Genomic DNA, 23,673 nt, shown 5'->3' on the forward strand with positions numbered 1-23,673 from the left:
TGATTTAAAAAATGATTGTTTCATGACTTAAGTAGTTTTTTCTTTCTTTTCACACGAACTTCCATACATTCTTTTTATATAACTTGCACCAATATTCACTTAGTTAAGGGCGGTGTGATAAAACTGTTTTCCTTCTCTCTTTTTTTAAAAAAAATTTTTTTTTTTTTAACGTTTACTCATTTTTGAGAGAGAGAGAGAGAGAGAGAGAGAGAGAGAGAGAGAGAGAGACAACGTGAGCGGGGTGGGGCAGAGAGAGGGAGACACAGAATCCAAAGCAGGCTCCAGGCCCTGAGCTGTCAGTACAGAGCCCAACATGGGGCTCGAACCCATGAACCGGGAGATCATGACCTGAGCCAAAGTCAGATGCTCAACCAGCTGAGCCAGCCAGGCACCCCACCTTCTCTCCTTTTGTTCTCAATAAAAATAAACCACAAAGTAGACGTTGTGAAATACTATGATTTTAGAAATTATTACCAAATGGTTGTTAATAATTAAGAGATTAATCTTTATTTTTTGCCTGAGGCTTACTTTCTTTACTGTTGCTGTTTTATTATCTGTCACATTAAGTTAATATTAACTGCCTTGAACTTTGTAGTACTATTTGTATATTGCTTACTTCTGTTTTTGTCTCCATAACCCTAGACACTTAAGATAATAGTACTGTCTTGATCTCAAACACCTGTGAGGGCTCTGAAATCATGTGACAGTTCTTTATTTATGTATAATAGTATAAGATGGCTATTCAGATGACCCAGAATATGCTTATATTTAAGTAAGGAACATTGTCATCTAAATGAAAAAAAAAAACTTTAAGAGTGCCTCTAAGAACTGTATTGACTTCTATTTTGAGAAACCTAGTTTTATCTTCTAGGATTAAAAAAAAAATTAGAAATTTTATTTTAGAAGTTTGAAAAGGTACTGTATAGTAGAAAAAAGAAAATTGTCCATTTTTCTGTGGATCTCTTCTTGCTTACATAACCATTTTAATATTTGATATAATTGAAGATTCAGCTGAAGTCTCGTTATGAAGTTGGGTAGTAGCAGTTATATTATTTATGGCCAATTGTGTCTGAGGTTTGATTTCTAGATCTTTTTATTCTTCTAATATCCTTTTGCTGATATCCTTTTCCTGAAACCTACAGGAAAATAATTTTGATACTCTTGATTTTGACTTGGATTTGATGCCTTGGGAGACAGGCATTTTGGACATCAACAACCAGTTCTGTACAGGTAATGGTGTATTTCACTGGTAAATATTTTAAACAGATCCATTTTATTTTGTAGTTTGGTAACAGTCAATACTAGGTGGGGTTCCTGGGCTCTTTGATGGGTCAAAAATCCCAGGGACACTATATTCTACTTTTGATGTGGCAGGGCACATATAAGTTTCTTGCCAGAATGGAATGTTTTAGTCGCATAATGAATTGAGAATTCATACCCAAAATCTTGATTTTGAATTATATACAGTATCTCTGTAAGAGGTTAGCCTGTCTGAGAACCAGGCAGAATTTAGGGAATCAAAGAGAAGAAGCTTGGGGTTACCCGAACTTGGGAAGTTGGTGTAGGGGTCCCATGCATCTGATACACATGCTTCTGTGGAAGGGGCACCCCCCTGGCTGATGCTAGTATCTTTAAGGAACCCTGATAAAGTACGTTTGGGATGTGCTCAGAGAGGCTGGGACCTGGAGGAAACTGTCACTTCTGGGATGAAGCTGATGGGAGGAGGAAGAAACCCCCTTCTCCCCTCTCTTCACTTTAGCGTCCTTCTAGTGTCTCCCACTGATGGGGCCTAAAAGGGAGCCAGCTGGGACATGTCTTAATAATGTGCGTCGCAGACTATAAATAGGAGGTAGACTTAGCGCGGAGAGATAGTGAGTCAGTCAGTCACCCGCACATCCTCCCATCCAAATTGCAGTCCTCCCCACCCCTGCATGTCCCAGTCCCTCATTTTATATATTCCTGTGTCTTGCTCAATACCCGTCTTCCCTCAAAGAATATGGGCTACCCAAGGCCGGTGTTCTGGTTACTATTGTCAGGTAGCAAATTACTCTAGAACTTTGTGGCTTAAAACAACAACCGTTTTATTATGCTCCCAGGATCAGTGAGTCAGGACAGGGTACGCCAAGGGTGGCTTTCTTCCGCCATGTGATGTCCAGACCGCAACTGGGAAGATTGAAAGGCTGGAGTAGCTTGAAAGTTGGGGGCTAGAATTACCTCAATATCTCTTCACTCGCGTTATCTCTTGCCTGGCCTGAATGACTTGATGACCAGGAGTGTCAGAGCACCTCACCTGGTCTTTCTGTGCGGCTGAGCTTGCTCTCAGCTTGGTGGTCTCACGCAGTCAGCCTTCAGAGGCTCCGATCTAAGTGTTCCAGCACGCAGAGTAGAAGCTGCGTTTGCCTAATGTCTCCCAGCCTTGGAATCCATGGAGCGTGACTTCTATACTCTGTTGATGGAAGGAGTCCTAAGACCTCCTTGCTTCAAACGGAGGGAAACAGATGCTGCTTCTCACTGGGGAAGGGCAAGATGACATTACAAGATTAGGAGGGATGGTAGAGATTTTGCAGCTAACTCTGGACAGTGCAGTCTGTTGCAGGGATGTGCCCTCTCTCATTCCCACCCTGTCGCAGACTTGACACCCAGCAACGTGGCCTCGGCTGTAGTTGCTCGAAAGATGTGAACAGTATGTGCAATTTAATCGTACTGCCACGAGTGTTTTCCAAAATACCTGTTGCCGATTTCCTATACTTCGAAAAGTGATTTTTGGACGAACCTTGCGTATGGTATAATATTCCGAAGGTCCGACAAGTCTGTATGGTAGAAAGATGTCTCCTTCAGCTGCCGTTCCTCAGCCAGCACGTTCTCCCCAGAGACAACCACAGTTACCGATGTGTTCATGTTTATCCTTCCAGAGAACTAGTGCACCTGAGGGAAGATACATACATATGCACGTATATCATTTATTATACAAATGGTAGCCTACTCGATTCACTGTTTTCTGCATCTTGAATTTACATTCGATGATGTGTTTTGGTGACCTTAGCTTCAATGTGATTGGATTTTAAGAGTAGATTTTACCTTCTTTCCTCCTAACTGTATTCTGAGTTTGTTTGGTGCAGCGGGAAAATTTTTACTCCATGTTTCTCCGTTAAAGGCATTAAGGCAGAGCCTCAGCCACCTTCTCCAGCCTCTTCGAGTTGTTCAGTCTCCTCTCCTCAGTCCGTGGACTCTTGTTCTTCAACCCAGCACGTTCCTGTAAGTAGCCAGTCTTTTACTGTGATTTTTTAAAAAAATTTTTTTGAAGTTTTTTTAAAATTTATTTTTGAGAGACAGAGACAGAGACAGAGCGCAAGTGGGGGAGGGGCAGAGAGAGGGAGACACAGAATCTGAAGCAGGCTCCAGGCTCCGAGCTGTCAGCACAGAGCCCGACGTGGGGCTCGAACCCACAAACTGTGAGATCATGACCCGAGCCGAAGTCAGGCACTCAACGGACTGAGCCACCCAGGCGCCCCCCGTCTATTTTTTATTATAAAATATTTTAATTACTGTTTGTTCAAATTTCTTTCTTCTTCCTTTATCGCTTCTGGGTTTCTGTTGTTGTTGTTTTAAATTAAGGGAGCCTATGTTATGCTTAGAGTAAACGAATATTCTCTTAATTAAAAAAAAAATATTTTTTTAAGTTTATTTATTTATTTTTGAGAGAGAGAGAGAGGGAATATCCCAAGCAGACTCCACGCCACCAGTGTAGAGCCCAGTGCGGAGCTCGAACCCACAAACCGTGAAATCATGACCCAAGCCGAAATCAAGTCAGGTGCTCAACCTGCTGAGCCACCCAGGCGCCCCTCTTAATTTTCCTTTTAATACTCTTACAGAGTATTTTGAAGATGGTATGATGTATTTATGTATGTCTATTCTATTATTATATGTAACATCTTTTTCTCTCAAAATAGAAATGCTACTTTTATCCTATGTTAAATTTCCGTATGCCAACAAAATGAGACAGATCCGCTAAATGTTAAGACTTGGAAAATGTTATCTTTGTACATCTCTGTATTACCAATTCATCCATTAAATAAAATAGCCCTGTTCCTTTTAGTGTTTGTCTTTCTTTCAAAACATTTGGGACAAAGATGGCATTAATAAATAAAGAATAAAAATTAGTAAGAACTATTTGTTTTGAGTTTCTTGTAAGACTGAATAGGAGATTGGGGGGAAAGGATATTGGCATTTTCACCATAGACTTATCATATACTAAATGTTTGTATAGCTAGGAACCAAATAAATACCAAGCTTGTGGGAGGAAACGTAGAAGCAGATCAGTGATTCCCATCTTTAATATGAGAGGAATAACATAGAATACTCTGCAGTTCGGGTTATTTTTCCCTAGTGTTGATGGATAATGCTTATTTATCCAGACTCTTAGTACTTAGTATACAAAGTTTCAAATATATTACACCTTTGCCTTGAAGTTGTCCTGAAGCGTTTATCTGCTTATGTATGGATCTTGCCCCTCTAAGCAATTTTCTGCTCAAGGACTGTATGCTTCTGCATGAATCTGTTTGTGTTTCATGTTGCTACAGGAGGAGTTGGATTTGTCTTCTGCTTCCCAGATGTCTCCCCTTTCCTTGTACGGTGAAAGCTCTCATAGTCCCTCCTCGGCAGAGCCATTGAAAGAAGATAAGCCCATCATTGGCCCTAGGAGCAGAGTTGGTATGACTCCACGTCCTAACTTGGACTGAGCTGAGGCTCCGTTTTTGAAAAGAAAACGTTGGATTAAGTTCATGTTTATTAAGCTGGGTTTTTGGTTTTAAAAGAGTGGACCTGTTTTGTTTGTTACGGTTAGTTAATGTGGAGAGGAAAGGCAGGGAATCATCTTCTTTGGTTGTTTTGTCTTTATAGGTGAAAAATGCTTTGAAGTAGAAGTAGGCCTCATCATTTTCAAGAGAGAATCCAAAGATTCAGTTAAAGATATTGATTGTGAGGGCCATTTAGTTGTGACATTTATTACCTCTTAATCTTTAGGCTTTATTCAGTGATTTTAGCTGTTCTCCTTTACCAGTTCATATGTCCCCTTCCCAACGCTGCAGCTTGGTCACAAAGGAAGATCTCACTACTTATATGTATATATATATTTTTTTTAACGTTTATTTATTTTTGAGACAGAGAGAGACAGAGCATGAACAGGGGAGGGGCAGAGAGAGAGGGAGACACAGAATCTGAAACAGGCTCCAGGCTCTGAGCTGTCAGCCCAGAGCCCGACGCAGGGCTCGAACTCACGGACCGCGAGATCGTGACCTGAGCCGAAGTTGGCCACTTAACCGACTGAGCCACCCAGGCGCCCCTATTTTTTTTTTTAATGTTTATTTATTTCTGAGATAGAGACAGAGCATGAGTGGGGGGAGGGGCAGAGAGAGAGAGAGGGAGAGGGAAACAAAGAATCTGAAGCAGGCTCCAGGCTCCAGGCTCCGAGCTGTCAGCACAGACCCCGACGCGGGGCTCAAACTCACAAACTCTGAGATCATGACCCGAGCCGAGGTTGGTCGCTCAACCAACTGAGCCGCCCAGGCGCCCCTCTCACTATTTATAAAATAAATAAGTCATGGAGATGTCGTGTATAGCATGGTGACTGTAGTTAATAATACTGTGTTGCATATTAGAAAATTGCTAAGAGATTACATCTTAAAAATTATCATCCTAAAAATTGTAACTGTGCTAACGTGGTAATTCGACTTACTGTGATGATCATTACATGATACAAATACCGAATCATGTCGTACACCTGAAATTAATATAAGGTTATATATCAATTGTACCTGAAAAGAAAAGGGGAAGACCTCAGATTAAGGACCTTTCTTGAGTCCAGTAAGATCTAGAGTGGCTATGCTTAAACTCCAGTTGAGGATACTTACTAAGAAGTCAAGATAATGTGTAGAAAAAGGTGTATAATGGAAGCTGTGTTCTGGGAATTGCTTTCAGATTGATTTGTGATTTGTTTGGATTTTCTCCAGCAAATGGAATGACTCCAAAGAAAAAAATTCAGATGACTTCAAAACCTTCAATTCAGCCCAAGCCTTTAATACTTCCAGCAGCACCCAAGACTCAGACAAACTCCAGCGTTCCAGCAAAAACCATCATAATTCAGACACTGCCAACACTGATGCCATTGGCAAAGCAGCAACCAATTATCAGCATACATCCTGCACCCGCTAAAGGTACCTGAGTAGAATCTGAGGCTGCGTGTGTTTAAGTGATGGGCACTAAGGTTGCGTCATGTCATTTGTTTTATCTTGGGTTATAATTTCTGAGCACACGCTGAGTGCCAGGAATTGTCCTTGGTTTTGAGGATTCGCAGAGATGACTAATACGTGGTTCCTATCCTAACAAGGGAGATAGCTCTCCAGATGAGTTATGTTTGATACGTCTTTTTTCTTACAGTTTTAGTTAGGAAAATAACTGTCAGGCTTGTGATTTTGTATAGCCACTTGTAATGAAGAAGAAAATCTGGGAAACTTCCTTGGTATCATTTCATCTTGAGGTTTTTGTGTCTATGAACTCTTGTTTTTTGTTTTAAACTTTTTTTTAACGTTTATTTGTTTTTGAGAGAGAGGGACAGAAAAAGAAAGTGCACACGAGCAGGGGAGGGACAGAGGATCCAGATCAGGCTCTGCGCTGGCAGCAGAGAGCCCGATGTGGGACTTGAACTCACAAACCATGAGATCATGAAGTCAGTTGCTTAACCAACTGAGCCACCCAGGCGCCCCTGAACTCTCGTTTTTTTTTTTTTTTTTTTTTTTTAATTTTTTTCAACGTTTATTTATTTTTGGGACAGAGAGAGACAGAGCATGAACGGGGGAGGGGCAGAGAGAGAGGGAGACACAGAATCGGAAACAGGCTCCAGGCTCTGAGCCATCAGCCCAGAGCCCGACGCGGGGCTCGAACTCACGGACCGCGAGATCGTGACCTGGCTGAAGTCGGACGCTTAACCGACTGCGCCACCCAGGCGCCCCTGAACTCTCGTTTTTAAGAACAGGTCAGCATGTAAAATAACATTACAGGTCTAATAGGTGAGTTTTGGCAAAAGGATCAGGCTCTTAGTCTCTGCAGAGGCAACATGGTTTGGTAAACATGATCGTGAGTAGGGGCATTAGAAAGGAATCTGGGGGCGCCTGGGTGGCTCAGTCGCTTGGGTGTCGGACTTCGGCTCAGGTCGTGGTCTCACGGTTTGTGAGTTTGAGCCCCGCATCGGGCTCGGTGCTGACAGCTCGGACCCTGGAGCCTGGAGCCTGCTTTGGATTCTGTGTCTTCTCCTCTCTCTGCCCCTCCCCCACTTGTCCTCTGTCTCTATCAAAAATAAATAAATGTAAAAAAATAAAATAAGAAAAAAAGACAAGAATCTGAATGCTTGTCTTCATGTAGTTAAGAATGTGTGTGTTTCTATATTTTATCCACCAGATGGCCTCACATACTTGATTCTGCAGGAATTACATCTAGCATTGCAAGAAGTTATTGAGAGAAGTTCATGTTAGAGGATTTGGTAACTGTGCAGATACAGGAATCATTTGCACATGGAGATGTCTTAGGCAGATTGCCTATCACTCTTTTCATATTGCTATGTGCACACAAGAGTAAAGGAAAACTTGTTTAACGTTCTTTCCCTGAATTTAGGACTAGGTCTTAATGGGGCATGGGTTATAAACAAACCACCATTGTTACACTTGTCTTTATGGCGCTGTTCCCAGCTCTGGGTTGTTCATTCACTTCTTTGGAGCAAGAAGAGCAAGTTTTAATGAGAGCAAAGGTCATAAATTTGATTTCTAGTTAATTTGTTAGTTTTGTTCTATTCCAAGGTCGTGAACAATAGGACATTGACAAAGAGAACCAGGTGGGAGACTGGACAAGCCAGTGAAAAATCCATCAATCTCTACCAACCCCCCCCCCCCCCCCCCGACAAACCTGAGATACCTGTGCTTTCAGTGCAGGGTCAGAACTGCTGCCTTTATCGTGCGAAAAATAGTGGTCCTACAGAATGGGTATGCTTGTGGTCTGTGAATGGATGTAAAGTGTTCATGAACTCCTTGAAATAAGATGTAAGATTTATTGTATATGTGGATTTTTCAAGGAGTAGTCTCCAAAACTTTTATCGGGATTTCAGAAGGGTCTGTATCTTCCCAAAGGCTAAGAATTTAAACTTGTGAAGAACCTCGTTATAGTTCTGTAATGTATTAAAACACAAGTATACAAAGCAACACTTGACATTATTATGACAAGTGTGTAAAGCAAAGGGTATTGCTAAGAATTTGCTCTTAGCGGATCATGCTTGAGTGATAGAAGACAAACTTCTTTTCTGAGCAGGTTATCAGGTTCAGAAACCTGAATCACACATTATTCAGACTGTCAGTGCCTTCCCATTATCTGAAGATAGTACTTACGTTTGGGGAACAGGTGCTAATATAAGGTGCTTGTCTGTTTTTGTAGTACAATCTAGAGAGTTGGTATTATTAAAACATACAGATTTAAGTATGTCTTCCATTTATTTGAAATAGGTAGAGGGGAAATACAGGAAAGGCATTTTACAGGTAATCAACATAAGTATCAGCAGTAAATATTTTACTATTAAAAGAGAAGTAATTCTTACAGGATTAAGTTCAAATTCTCTCACTTGGAAGTTAAGCGCACCATGGTTTGGCTCTAGTTTCGTTTTCTAATTTTACATTATAATCACTCCTTTTTATAAACCCAACTTCCTCTTCTAGCCTGATGAATCTGGCCGCTGTCCCTTGAATTCTTATGTTTTCCCTAGTTTCTTGGCTCAGACCGTTCTGTCTGCCTGGAACAATTTCTGCCCCTAAGTCCGCTAAGACTGTTAGGAGGAGTGCAGGTGAGGGCTGGTGAAAGCCTGCTGTATCAGTGAGAATGGAGATCCAGGATAGAGAGTGCGAGTATGGAAAAGTGCAGAATCACAGGCTTGGTGATTGGGTGGTTTGGAAGGGGAATGAAGGATAGAGCAGAATGTATCCTGTTTTGGGCTTTTTTTTTTTTTTTTTAATTTTTTAATGTTTATTCATTTTTGGTAGAGTGCAAGCAGGGGAGGCTCAGAGAGAGAGGGAGACACAGAATCCGAAGCAGGCTCCAGGCTCTGAGCTGTCAGCGCAGAGCCCGATGCGGGACTCGAACCCACGAACTGCGAGATCATGACGTGGGCTGGAGTCGGACGCTCAACCGACTGAGCCACCCAAGCACCCCCTGTCTTGGGCTTTTTGAGTGGATGATAGCGCAAGTCATTGAAACGGACGATGGAAGTGATATAACTTGCCCCAGGTCATTCTGCTCATGAGAGGTAGAGTCAGAACCTGGGCCCAGTGGGTCTGGCTCACGGCCTGTAATTAGTCACGATACTACTTTGTTGCTGCTAAAAGAACGCAGAGATGTGCCCCTTGATCTCAAGAATTCTAATTGGGAGTTAACACATTTATGTAAACAGTTAAATAGCAGTCACTATGAGAACTAATGAATTAATAATACATGCAGTACCCTTCATGGAAGCTATTATTATGCAGAAATGGCAGTTAATGATAAATAACAGCCAACATTGAGGTTCTTCCTGTGTGGCAGACACTGTTATAAGTGTTTCAGTGCATTATCTTGTTGAATCCTTACATCAGCTCTGTGAGGATAGGGACTATTATTATCTTCATTTTACAGAGGAGAAAATTAAGACACAGAGAAATTATTTACCCCAGGTCGCATAGCTGTCCTATTTTAGACAAGGTAGGCATTCAGCAATGCTGGATACATAGTTTGAAGCCTTTGAAGAAGATTGACAAGAAAGAACTATTACAATCGATGAGTCATACATAGAAGCATTTAGCATTGAATCTAGCCATGTTCTGTTAAGGGGGATTTGCGTGTAATGCCTAAGAGGATTTTGAGCAGGCTGAAAGGGATAAACAGCCTTTTGGTATGTCCTTTTGGACCGTTTCCACGCTAAGAACAGCCGTCACTATGTTCAGCTGCTAACTGAGGCCCAGAACAGTTCTTTGCATTACATTTTACGATCTGTGAGCACCTTTGGGTCCGTGTTTAGCAAGTCACTCTGAGAGTTTTTCTTGAACACGTTGTAATAGAAATTTCTCCCCGTTCAGTCTTGAGACCCAAGCAGGCCTGGAGTATTTAGAGGATCCTCGGTTTAGATGCTAGCTGATTTGGGGATAGTTGTGTACCCTGGGATGAGAGGGCTTGACGTGCGTTACAGAAAACAGGAGGCGGCGGTGGCCTGGTTGGACTCGGAGCCACATTCGGTCCACAGACCTTGCCTCAGTGGTGCTCTGTCTCCTCACTCCTTGATGTGGTTCTCTCAGCAAGGGGATGCTGCCAGCTAGGCCACAGACAGGACAGACTTGGGTTATTCTTCTGAGTTGAAGAAATATCCCGAAGCCTCCTGCATGTGTTAGCTGGAACTAGAAGTATGATCCCTGTCTTTGAAATGACTTAACGCTTTACACTTACCCGTCTTGTCTTTGGAATAATCCCAAAGTTCACCGAACAGTGTTTCATTTCAGGACCTTTTTATTGTACTTTTGAAACTCACAAGATGTGGAACACTGCTTCTAATAATGCTCTTTCTCGAAGTATGGTTTTAGGTCAAGTGGTTCCCAGCCTACAAACTGTGGACCTAAGGTGTGGGTGGTGGGAGTGGTAGCCTTGGGCATTGTGCAAAAGGCATCTGCAAACCCATATAGGGGGCAGGCATTTTCTATACATTGAATAATTTGTTTTATATATCTTTGTACTCCGGGTTTTCAGATTTTTGTGGCTATAGTTCCGAGTAATAAACTACAGATTTATTTTAAATTTTTACTAAGTTCTTAATAGCCTTTTCTCAACATGTATTTTCTCAGTCCCCGGAAACCGAATGGACAGCCCTGACCATCTTGGGTGGCCATGATACTTTTTAAAAAAAATTTTTCTTTTTAATATTTATTTACTTTTGTGTGTGTAAGAGAGAGAGAGAGAGGGAGGGAGGGAGGGAGAGGGGCAGAGAGAGATGCAGAATCTGAAGCAGGCTCCAGGCTCTGAGCTGTCACCACAGAGCCTGACACGGGGCTCGAACCCAAGAGCTGTGAGATCGTGACCTGAACTGAAGTTGGATGCTTCACCGACTGAGCCACCCAGTTGCCCCATACTTTTTGATGTTAAAGAAAAATACTTATATTCAGGGTGGGAACCCTTGGTTGAAGTTTTACATAATGATGAGTTAATAATGAGTGTTGTGGTTTCTTAACAAGTGTTACTAAAAAACTTGACATTTGGTCACATGCTATTTATTTAATTTATTTTTATATTTGCACATTTGGTCTAAGCATATTTATATCTGCTTCTGAGTCATTTCCTTATTTTATACGTTTTTGTTTCATAAAAGGAGTCCAAGGGAAAAGAAGATAAAAATGTTTAGTGATCATTTTTGTCCAAGTAAATTGTACGTATTACTTTTACATCTTTTGTGCTAATTTAATAATTTATCTGGGATGTAATGCTATTAACTAAATTCTACTTTTAGTATGCTTTTTGAGGCCATCTGAAACAAAGACTTTGATTTAATAGATGTGACTTTTTTTTATGCTAAGACAGGTGTTCTTAACAAACAGGTGTTCCGAAGTATTATTTAGATTTTCAGTTTTCCTTGATCCTTTGAAATACTGAGCTGAGTTTTACATGGGTCATGTTACACTGTCTGAAAGTATAATGCTTTTTTTTTCCCCTTAAAGAAGAATTATAAATATTTATGTAATTTTAGTTGCTGGTTACTTTAGTACCTTTATTTTGTTAGATATTTTGCTCAAGCAGCTGTGGATATTGGGGGAGGCTTTCAGCACCTGATAAAATTGGCCGGATCTGAAAGGAAACATTGAGCAGGCAAGTAAGATTTTTAATAGACCACAGTTATGAGTTATAGGAGTCGTCTTTAGGTTAATGATACTGATTCTCCAATTAACATAATTGAAAAAATAATGTTGAATGTGAGGATTGAGAAAAGATTTGTAGGCCATTTTGTGTGTGTAGGGGGAGTTGGTATTGTCTACAGACTGTTTTAAATTACGGATTTATGTTTCCTGTGCCTGTTAGCTGCGAATTCATCTCAGATGGTTTTAACATTTTTTTTAAACAAGGGTATCATGAACAACTTTATAAAAAATGTATTAAAAATTTTTTTTCTAACGTTTGTTTATTTTTGAGAGAGAGAGAGAGAGAGAGACAGACAGAGACAGAGTATAAGCAGGGGAGGGTCAGAGAGAGGGAGACACAGAATCCAAAGCAGGCTTCAGGCTCTAAGCTGTCAGCACAGAGCCCAACACGGGGCTCGAACTCACGAGCCTTCGAGCTGTGAGATCATGACCTGAGCCAAAGTCAGCCGCTCAACTGACTGAGCCACCCAGGCACCCCCAAAAGTATATTTTTAATTGAAGTCTAATTAACATACAGTCTTACTAGTTTCGGGTGTGCAGGTAACGCCTGAACAACTCTATACATTACTCAGTGCTTATCACAGGAAGTGTGCTCTACATCCCTTTATCTCACCCTTTTCCCACCCTCCTCCCCACTGGTGACCACCCGTTCTTTGTATTTAAGGTTCTGGTTTTTGTTGCTGTTTGTCCCTTTTCTCTGTTGGTTTGTTTTGTTTCTTAAATTCCACATATGAATGAAATCATACAGTATTTGTCTTTCTCTGACTTATTTCACGTAGCATTATGTTATCTAGATCCATCCATGTTGTTGCAAACAGCAAGATCTCGTTCTTTTTTATGTATTCCATTGCGTGTGTTTACCACATCCTCATCCATTCATCTCTTGATGCACACTTGGGTTGCATCTGTATTTTGGCTATTATAAATATTGCTGCAAGTTTTAACATTTTGATATTTGTAGCTCCTGTCTTTCCAAGTATTGAGTTACTGAATCACCGTTTATATATTTTTGGTGTTGTATTTCTAAATCCGATTAATTTAAAATACATGGCTCTCTTGGGGCGCCTGGGTGGCTCAGTCAGTTGAGCCATGACCAACTTTGGCTCAGGTTATGATCTTGCAGTTCATGGGTTCGAGCCCTGTGTTGGGCTCTGTGCTGACAGCTCAGAGCCTGGAGCCTGCTTTGGATTCTGTGTCTCCCTGTCTCTCTGCCCTTTGCCTGCTCACTCTCTTTCTCTCTCTCTCTCTTTCAAAAATAAACATTAAAAACAATTTAAAAAATAAAATAAAATACGTGGCTCTCAGTGTTCAGTATAAAAGTCTTGTTACTTACAATATGAAAAATATTTTTTAGTACTAATTTCAGAGGTTGATAGAAAAATCTATGTATAACTTACCAAGTTTGGCACGCATACAGTTGAGAAAAAATATGGAAATACATTATTAATGATAACTTCAAAGGGAACAAATTTAGTTTTCATTAAAAATACAACAACAGAAGTTTGTGTGCTGCTATTGATTATGTTTTAATTGGTGGGGTTTTTGTTTCTGTTTTTTTTTTTAATGTTTATTTATTTATTTTGAGAGAGAGAGCACAAGCAGGGGAGGGACAGAGGGAGAAAGGGAGAATCCCAAGCAGGCTCTGTGCTATCAGCATAGAGCCCAGTGCGGGGCTCGAACCCATGAAACTGTGAGATCATGACCTGCAAAATCAAGAGCCAGATGCCTAAGCAACTAAACCACCCAGGCACCCCCTTCATTGGTGGTTTTAAATCCCTTCAGTGTCATCTTCCTGTTACAGCCACAGAAGAGACCTGAGTGTTCGGCATCCTCTGCCTCAATGGTCGTGCACGCTGTGATTCCTTCCTTTCTTTCTGCACTCAGGTCCAACAGTAGTGCTCTCTTCGCCTGCCGTGGTCCAGCTTCAGGCACCTGGAGTCCTGCCCTCTCCTGCCCCGGTCCTTGCTGTCACCGGGGGAGCCACGCAACTACCTAATCCCATGGTGAATGTGGTGCCGGCCCCTGTGGCCAACAGCCTGGCGAATGGAAAACTCTCTGTGACTAAACCTGTCCTACAAAGCACCGTGAGAAATGTGGGCTCGGATGTAAGTGTTGAAACCCAGTGCTTTATCACACCTGATTTCAAAACCAACAGAACCAAAACACGCTTTGTTTTCCTTGCCTTCTTTCTGTTTTCTAAATTATTTTATACTGCCTCAAATAAAAGAATGTGCTGGAATTGCACATCTGTTATTTGGTGGCAGATTATTTTGTTAGAATCCAAGCGAAAGGTTTGAAAGAGGCTAAAGTTGTTTGATAAAAAGTGACGTATAGGGGCGCCTGGGTGGCTCAGTCGATTGAGCGTCCGACTTCGGCTCAGGTCATGATCTCATGGTTTGGTTCGTGAGTTCAAGCCCCGCGTCGGGCTCTGTGCTGACAGCTTAGAGCCTGGAGCCTGCTTCAGATTCTGTGTCTCCCTCTCTCTGCTCCTCCCCCACTCATGCTCTCTCTCTCTCTCTCTTTCTCTCTCTCTCTCTCAAAAATAAAGCAACCTTGGGGGCGCCTGGGTGGCTCAGTCGGTTAAGCGGCCGACTTCGGCTCAGGTCATGATCTCGCGGTCTGTGAGTTCAAGCCCCGCGTCGGGCTCTGTGCTGACCGCTCAGAGCCTGGAGGCTGTTTCAGATTCTGTGTCTCCCTCTCTCTCTGACCCTCCCCCGTTCATGCTCTGTCTCTCTCTGTCTCAAAAATAAATAAACGTTAAAAAAAAAAAAAAATAAAGCTTTGGGGCGCCTGGGTGGCTCAGTCAGTTGAGCATCAGATTTCGGCTCAGGTCATGATCTCACAGTCTGTGGGTTCGAGCCCCACGTCAGGCTCTGTGCTGACAGCTCAGAGTGTGGAGCCTGCTTCCTATCCTGTGTCTCCCTCTCTCTCTGCCCCTCCCTCACTCTCACTTTGTCTCACTCTGTCTCTCAAAAATAAATAAATGTAAAAAAAAAAAAATTAAAATAAATAAAGCTTAAAAAATTAAAAAAAAAAAGTGACGTATGCATACTTTGCTGTAACTCCTTCTTTCGAGCCCTCTCCTCACATTCTTCAAGCCCTTCCCCAGCCCAGGCAGATACTAGTGTCTTACAGGATTCTTTCATTCAGGTCTCTTGATTGAAATGTCTTTGGCAAGACCCAGATAAGAGTCTGTAGACTATTTTCTCATCAGGGTTTATATTTCTGTCCTGACTTATGAAGGGTTTTCACCCCTGGGTAATAACTTCCTGCTCTTAGGAATTCTGTCTCAGTGACTAGTTGGTGTTTTCCCATCTTTGCAAATCTTCAGGTTTTCTAGCCTGTTGAAGGTTTCTTTTTTTTGTAATTTATAAATCACAGAGTTTCCTAAGATCTGGCCTCCCTGAAGCCAGTTATAGCATTTGCCAGCTAACTCTGCTTTCTTAAAAAGTGGTACAAAAATACCTCACGTTATTACTAAGAAGTAATTGAATATCATGGGCCTAAAGTTTAATGAAAGTTAAAGTCAAATAACCATTCTAATAGTGGATTCTCTCAAATTGTTACTGGGAAGCCAAACTCATGTGTTTTCTTTAAGATAAAAGTAGATATTACTGACTGTGAATATTGCCACACTACCTTTTCTTCAGGTATTGCAAAGTACTTTTAAAGTCCTAAAGTGCTGTGAGTTCTTAAGGTTATCGAATACTGTCTGATCGGTCCACCCTAATTTATTAACCCAGCGTGTCAGCCCAGTAGTGAAATTGCTCCTCTGTTGCATTAAACACAACCGAGTGACCTCAGCCGGAAATATTGTAAAGACCCATAACAAAGGAATATTTTCTGATGAAGCAGAACATTGAAGGTCTGCAGTAATTCCCATAGCGTTTATAGGTATTGAAAACTGCACCCAGACACGGGGGAAGATTAGTGTCGGACGAGAATAGACATGGATAGTACAGGATTAGCCTTGACTGTTAACGTTCTTTTAATTTGAGGTCCAGAAAAGGTTAAGCACAGTGCCTGTGGCATAATAGGCACTAATACACAGTGTGTGTTTCAGTTGAAGATGAAACGATACGCTGGCATTTGCTTGAAATACTCTGGGGGTGGGGCGGGGAGCCCAGGATGGAGGAAACAAGATCGGCAAAATGTTGACAATCATCAAAGTTGGGTGTGTTGTCTTTCCTTCCTTGTGGTGTGTGGGAAAATTTCCACAGTAAGTAAACAACAATCGGCGTCCAAAACAATTCCGTGGTTTTGTCAGTTAAAAGTTGTATGGGGCACCTGAGTGGCTCCGTCGGTTGAGCATCCGATTCTTTTTTTTTTTTTTTTAAATTTTTTTTTTTTTTCCACGTTTATTTATTTTTGGGACAGAGAGAGACAGAGCATGAACGGGGGAGGGGCAGAGAGAGAGGGAGACACAGAATCGGAAACAGGCTCCAGGCTCTGAGCCATCAGCCCAGAGCCCGACGCGGGGCTCGAACTCACGGACCGTGAGATCGTGACCTGGCTGAAGTCGGACGCTTAACCGACTGCGCCACCCAGGCGCCCCGAGCATCCGATTCTTGATTTCAGGTCAGGTCATGATCCCAGGGTCATGGAATCGAGTTCCTGGTTGGGCTCTGTGCTGAATGTGGAGCCTGATTGGGATTCTCTCTCTTCTACCCTCCACCCTTCCTCTGCCCCTCCCCTGCTTGCACATGCGTACTTGTTCTCTCACCCTTTTTCAAAAAAAAAAAAAGGATGGGGGGAGCCTGGGTGGCTCAGTCAGTTAAGCGTCTGACTTCGGCTCAGGTCATGATCTCACAGTTCGTGGGTTCGAGCCCCACGTCGGGCTCTGTGCTGACCACTCAGAGCCTGGAGCCTGCCTCGATTCTGTATCTCCCTTTCTCTCTGCCCCTCGCCTGCTTGCTTGCTCGCTCTCTCTCTCTCTCTCTCTCTCAAATATAAATAAACATAAAAAAATTAAAAAAGAAAAAAAAGATGGTACAACCAATAAAAGAAAGGGTGTGCTTTTCATAGGAGGCCGAGAAGGCTAAGAATGATGAAAGAGGATTTTTAAAATGACCCTTTAAGTTTTCCTTTTAATCCTCTTTAAATTATAAATTGAATGTTTCTTCTGTGCAATGGAACTAGCAACAGAAAATATCAAAGTTGTCTTTATTCCATGTTAGGACATTTAAAGTATTTATTTATTTATTTTTAATTTTTTTAATGTTTGTTTTTGAGAGACAGAGTGAGTGCGTGTGTGCTTGCATACGAGTGGGGAGGGGCAGAGAGAGAGGGAGACACAGATTCCGAAACAGGCTCCACGTTCTGAGTTGTCAGCACAGAGCCCGATGTGGGACTCGAACTCATGAGCTGTGAGATCATGACTGAACTGAAGTTGGATGCTTAACCTACTGAGCCACCCAAGTGCCCCTAAAGTATTTGTTATGAAATACCTTAGACATGGAGAAAGGTAGAGACTAATTAGAACTTTAGAAAATATAGATTAACAGTATGTCACAGTTGTTAAAATACTAACGTAATGTTAGTCCGTATTCATAGACTTACAACGTCTGATCATGGGCCAGTCCAGAGGAATGTGGCTAGGATGGGAAGGGTGTCTGGAAACTATGTTCTGGGTAGAGGCAGCGTTTAAGGTTTGGAATGACTCAGTAAACTGAAGAACACTGAATGTAGATCTGAGAGGCGATTCTAGGACGTGAAGGTTGATGTGTGGAAAACAGGGTGATTGATCTGGGTTATTCCAGAGGACTCAACTAGAACAGATACAGGAAGCGTTATTTAGAAAGGGTCCTTCCAATCCTAAAATCCTTTGATCCAGTCATTGTATTTAAAAATAGGAGGAGATCTTTTAACTTCTTTCTTCCAGCTAATATCTGAATAATAAGCATCTTTTTTTAAAATTATTTTTTAATGTTTATTTTTTGAGAGAGAGCGAGAGAGACAGAGTGCAAGCAGGGGAGGGGCAGAGAGAGAGGGAGACACAGAATCTGAAGCGGGCTCCAGGCTCTAAGGTGTCAGCACAGAGCCCCACTGGGGACTTCAACTTGTGAACCGCAAGATCATGACCTGAGCCCAAGTAGGATGCTTAACCAACTGAGTCACCCAGGCGCCCCTAAATAATGAGCATCTTAATGTTGGTACTCATCATTGTGTTCTGCTGACCCATTTTGTAATCTCTGAACATTTCAGTTGATTATTTATTGATCAATTAGACATTCACTATAACTTCTCTGGTGCGAAAGACCATGTTTGTTCTGCTCTTACACTCTTAAGAGTATTCTGTAAATCTGGTGAATAATTTACTGATGAAGCCTCCATCAACATTGAACTGGGGGACGTGTGAGATGCAGAAGTATAGAACCAATAGGTATGATTTTTTTTTTAAGCAGTATTTATTGGCTAGCATTCTTACTACTTTTCAGAGTTTAGAGTCGACAGTATTATAGGAGAAAGATTTCAAGTACTGTGTGTCTAGTGCAAGAGACCTAAAGGCGATTAGAATAAATTTTCTAGTCAACCTGAGTTGAGGTTTTGTGCTTATTTTTCCTTGGCCTGCATATCAGGAAGTGAGCCAGGCTTTTTCAGTATGAGTTTTCTGGTAGAGGTTTTGACTTAATGTTTATTTCAAGTGAAGAAACATCAGTCTGTCCTATCAGCTGGCCAAGCCTCTCAGGAACCCAAAGTAAATTTGTTCCAGAAGGAGCTGCAGGAAACTTTGATCTGCTGGGATGGTCTCCTGTGTTAGTAACGTGGTTGACCTTAATAGTGCGTGCATTTGTTAGACTCAAGTCCCATGAAATTATGATAAATTTGAAGTGGTATAAATTTCTGATTAAAAATGGCCCAAAAGAAAAATTTTTCATTATGTGCTTTTTGTGCTTTTAAGCCAAAAGTGTGGTGAAAAAGCAGTAATTCAGCAAAAGAAAGCGTATCAGTCTTTTGTGGCTTTGTAAGGCTGACATGGCTTCTTTTTTCCTACCTTTTTTGTTCTTTTGTTTGGCTAGTTTCAGTCTCTGGAGACCTGCTACTGCCCTAAGTAGCGTTTTTTGCATACCATATTCTGCAAACTGCATTAAGTGCCACATTTTCTGTTATGAAACAGTTTGCCTGGTTCAAATTATAATCTCACTCTTCCTGCCTTTTGCTGGTAAATCTGTTCTGTTTAACTCTTGGAAACCTCACCTAAGTTTTCAAGAAATGTGGTTGGTTTTTGGCTCTGATCGTGATGGAAAAAATGAACATGGTCTCTCATTTCAGGGTAGAAATCCTCTTATGCAGTTTCTTAGTAAATGGCAATCTTGGAACTACAGAGTTGCCTTCATAGGAGAGCGTGCTTATCTTTCTTTAAAGGGCCGTTGAATGTTGCCAGACGTGGAACCAAGGGCTGAAAGCAAGCCGTCTGTTTAAATCTGCATTGCTGTAACTACTGCCCTCTACCCACCATAATTCCATAAAGTTCATGAAGCATTATGGCTCTGGTTTTAGGTCCATGGAGTTAAATTGTTGTAGTTGTCTTGTTTGGGATAAAAGACCAGGAAAAAAAAAAGTGTGGTGAAATTGTATTGTGTGTCCTTCGCACTGGGCCAAGGTGAAGCAAACCCCTATTGGAAATCAGTAGGTGGTAACAGTGGAAAGAAAATGATCAGGAGCTAGGTCAGAACTCGAAATCACATCAGATTTCGAGCCTCAAATCATCATCAGAGGCTGATCAGGGAGAAATCACATCAGATGGGAGGCTGATCAGAGACAGGCTCTGCTGACAGGAGGCCCCAGGCCGCCTTCTCAGCCCATTCACCCCATGAAGCATCTTACAAACCTTTTATTACCTTCTACTCTCTAATTCTTTACTTAGTGACCTTGACCCTCCCATCCCAGTCTCCTCCCTTTGGGGGATCCTGCCCTAATCACTAAAGCCATCATAAGAAGCTGGGTGCTGGGGAGATCCCTTTCTACCTGCCTGCAGGTATTAGAAATGGCGTGAATGGGATTCTTCTAGCATAGTGAACTGGAACTTTGTCACTTCGTTTCTCTGGAGACACCGTTATACCGTTAGGTTTAAGATTTCGGGTATGTTAGTACTGTGAGCGTGGAGGTCACATGATGTGGGCCCAGACGGATGCTGTGCACACGGTGTTTCTTTATTGCAGCGAAGGAATGCTGAGCTTTACAGCAAGTGGTGGGCAAGTTTCCTCATTGTCCAGAGGAAGACATTACCTCATCTCTCAAGGTTTCTTGCTGGAAACAGCCCTGAGAAATGGCCTGGGTAAAGAGTGGTCAGGGCCTTGTATTCTTGGCATGCCCGGGAAGACGTATAGTAACACGACTCACAAGAGACCCTAGAGAAGTCCCTTTCAAGGAAAATACAAATCTAACGTAATTTATTTCCAGTGCAAAGCAATGCAGAGAAACTGTTAGAAAAATGGAGAGTGCCTGTGCTCTATTTTGGAAAAAAAAAATTTCTTTTTCTTTTTTAATGACGCTTAAGCTGCTCGTTTTATCTGTGACACCCAAGAATGGGTTCTCTGTTAGGTCTAAGAGTGAGCTGAATGTCCTTAAATGGTGTGGCCAGCTTAGATCTAAGAAGATAAATGATGAATAGATACTTTTTATGACTAAATTCCTTCACAACACAGACATGGGATCATGATATTTCTGTAGGCTTTGAAAGTAAAGGAATCCATCAGAACAAATTCAACAGGAAGGATTTGGAGACCGAAAAAGCCATCCAGATTTTAGTAAAAGATTATTTCTGTGCTGACTGCTTTCTGGCTTTGCTGCTAGCAGGGACTCTGCAGATCAGAGAAAAACATGCTTTGTTAAAAGATTTGTAGTTTCTCCTTAGATGGAGGTGTGGGCCTTCTAAAAATTTATCTTGAATAAGGACTTTGGCAAATCATTTCATTTGTGGTTACAGTGGTTTTGGAGAGGGAACAGAAGGTGTTTCTCCCCCCGCCCTGCTGGTACCGCACTTAGATTTGTGTCATTAGGTTAGATTTGTGAACTGTGGCAGCTGTGGCATTCTTTGTTCTGTTTTTGTTTTTTTTTTCAGTTTGGCATCTTGATCAGGTTAATAAATAATTCTTGAAAAAAAATTTTTTTAACGTTTATTTATTTTTAAAATTTTTTTTTTTTCAACGTTTTTTATTTATTTTTGGGACAGAGAGAGACAGAGCATGAACGGGTGAGGGGCAGAGAGAGAGGGAGACACAGAATCCGAAACAGGCTCCAGGCTCCGAGCCATCAGCCCAGAGCCTGACGCGGGGCTCGAACTCACGGACCGCGAGATCGTGACCTGGCTGACGTCGGACGCTTAACCGACTGCGCCACCCAGGCGCCCCTAACGTTTATTTATTTTTGAGAGAGAGAGACAGAGCATGAGCAGGGGAGGGGCATAGAGAGAGGGAGGCACAGAATCCGAAGCAGGCTCCAGGCTCCAGGCTCTGAGCTGTCAGCACAGAGCCCGACGCAGGGCTCAAACTCACGGACTCCAAGATCATGACCTGAGCCGAAGTCGGCCGCTTAACCGACTGAGCCACCCAGGCACCCCAGGAAATAATTATTTTTAAAGGGATGCTGATTTCCATCTTAATAAATAATTAATACTTAATTCCCTCTTCTCTGGTTTCCCTTCCTGCAACCTGTTCCTGAAGACAGTCCTTCCATGCCCCAGATGCTTTGTAGCTACTTGGTTCCCCTGTCCAGAAGCAGTCACTGTTACTAGTTTTTCATGCGTCGTTCCTGAGACAGTTCCTTAATATGTTGGTATTTACAGTTTTACCTATTTACCTATTTTACAGAAATGGTAACTAGTGTCTGCATGCTGCCCTGCACCTTCCTTTTCCCCTTCAGTATATCTTCGCGTACTTGCCATATCGGCACTTAGAACATTTTCTTGTTCCTTTACTAGCCGCGTGGTAGCCTGTTTCGTTAGGGTGTCCTAATTACTTAAGGTTTTTTCTTTATAAGCAGTCCCTTCGTTGAATAACTCGGTACTCATTTAATTTTGTTTACGTGCAGGTATATCTGTAGGAGAAATTCCTAGAACTGAAATTAGAGGCAGAAGGCAGGTAGTTTTTACATTTTGATAGATATTGTCAAATGGCCCTCCATAGGGTAATTCTAATTTATTCTTCCACTTTGAGTGTATGAGAGAGAGTGCCAGTCACAGGGCCATGGACAGTGTCTCCATACACAGCTCCCCTTTTCTTCACGTCCCCCCTTTCCTTGCGTCATTGATTATAGTACTGGGTATGTGCATTTGTCTGGAGAGAGAGTCTGTAGCTTTCTATGTAATTTTTTTTTTTAATAGCTTGTTGAGATAAAGTTCACCTTTAAAAGATCTAAAATTTAGTGGTTTTCAGTATATTCACAAAGTTGTGCTATGACCGGAGCTGCTATCTAATTGCAGAATGTTCTCATCCCCCTAAAAAGAACCTCCATACCCATTAGTGGTCATTCCTATTCCCCTCCTCTCCCCAGCCCCTGGCGATCACTAACCTGCTTTCTGTTTGTATGGAATTGCCTATCCTGGACATATTATGTCATGGAATTATACACAGGGTGGCCTTTTGTGTCTTCCTTCCTTCCTTCCTTCCTTCCTTCCTTCCTTCCTTCCTTCCTCTCTTTCTTTCTCTCTTTCTTTCTCTCTTTCTTTCTCTCTTTCTCTCTTTCTTAGTTTATTTATTTTGAGAGAGAGACAGAAAGAGAGAGCATGAGTGGTGAGGGGAAGAGAGAGAGAGAAGGAGAGAGAGAGAATCCCAAGCAGGCTCCACACTGTCAGCGCAGAAGAGCCTGATGTGGGACTCGAACTCACAGACCATGTGATGGTGACCTGAGCCAAAACCAAGAGTTGGACGCTCAACCGACACAGAGAGAGAGAGAGAGAGAGAGCGAGCGAGCGAGAGAGAGCGCGCATGAGCAGGGGAGGGGCAGAGAGAGAGGGAGAGAGAGAATCCCAAGCAGGCTCTGTACTGTCAGCACAGAGCCTAATGTGGGGCTCGATCTCACAAACTATGAGATCATGCAAGAGTCGATGCTTAACCAGCTGAGCCACACAGGCGCCCCGAGATCAAAATCAAGGAGGTTTAACTGACTGAGCCACTCAGGCACCCCCAAACCCTTTTTGATTTAGAGAGTGTTTACAAATCAGCGAGAAAAATGCAAGTTAACCCAATAATCAAATGGACAAAATACGTGACTAGATAATTCACAAAGGAGAAGGGCCAAGTATTTCGATGGCTGTCTATTCTGGAAGGGGCATGCCCCCTGGAAGATTATATTTTATGACTGTGAAAGAATATTAATTATTAATGGAGGAGAACTTTTGACTGGTTAAATAATGATATGCAAGGATTAAAAGTGTTAGGGTTAAAATTTTCTGTGGCTCTGCAGGTGTGTGTGTGTGCGTGGGCGCATGCGTGTTAGGCTTTGTATATGGTGATAATACTAATTATATTCATAATAATGATATCTCAAATATTTACAAGTTGCAGAAACAAACCATAAGAGACTTTTTTTTAATTTTAATTTTTTAACATTTATTTATTTTTGAGAGAGACAGAGACAGAGTGTGAGCGGGGGAGGGGCAGAGAGAGAGGGAGACACAGAATCCGAAGCAGGCTCCAGGCTCTGAGCTGTCAGCACAGAACCCAATGCGGGGCTCGAACCCACGAACCATGAGATCATGCCCTGAGCC

General features: G+C 42.1%; 1 protein-coding gene and 1 non-coding gene across 3 annotated transcripts in view; one reads left to right on the forward strand and one right to left on the reverse strand.

Annotated features, from left to right (window-relative positions):
* Positions 1–23,673, forward strand: part of ATF6 (activating transcription factor 6) — a 203,248-nt gene that overhangs the window by 13,557 nt on the left and 166,018 nt on the right. For both annotated transcript variants that reach the window (XM_047076498.1, XM_047076497.1), the window contains exons 3-7: positions 1,143–1,230; positions 3,155–3,255; positions 4,581–4,710; positions 6,009–6,212; positions 13,848–14,068. In XM_047076498.1, the coding sequence (XP_046932454.1) occupies positions 1,143–1,230; positions 3,155–3,255; positions 4,581–4,710; positions 6,009–6,212; positions 13,848–14,068 (744 nt within the window). The remainder of the gene's footprint in view (positions 1–1,142; positions 1,231–3,154; positions 3,256–4,580; positions 4,711–6,008; positions 6,213–13,847; positions 14,069–23,673) is intronic.
* On the reverse strand, positions 306–390 carry TRNAQ-UUG (transfer RNA glutamine (anticodon UUG)). The gene has a single exon. It is a non-coding gene; the product is annotated as a tRNA-Gln (tRNA).

Source organism: Lynx rufus, unplaced genomic scaffold, assembly GCF_022079265.1.
Source record: "Lynx rufus isolate CCGP_SWC_20201006 ecotype Redwood Valley unplaced genomic scaffold, mLynRuf1.p SCAF_15, whole genome shotgun sequence".
Lineage (NCBI taxonomy): Eukaryota > Metazoa > Chordata > Mammalia > Carnivora > Felidae > Lynx > Lynx rufus.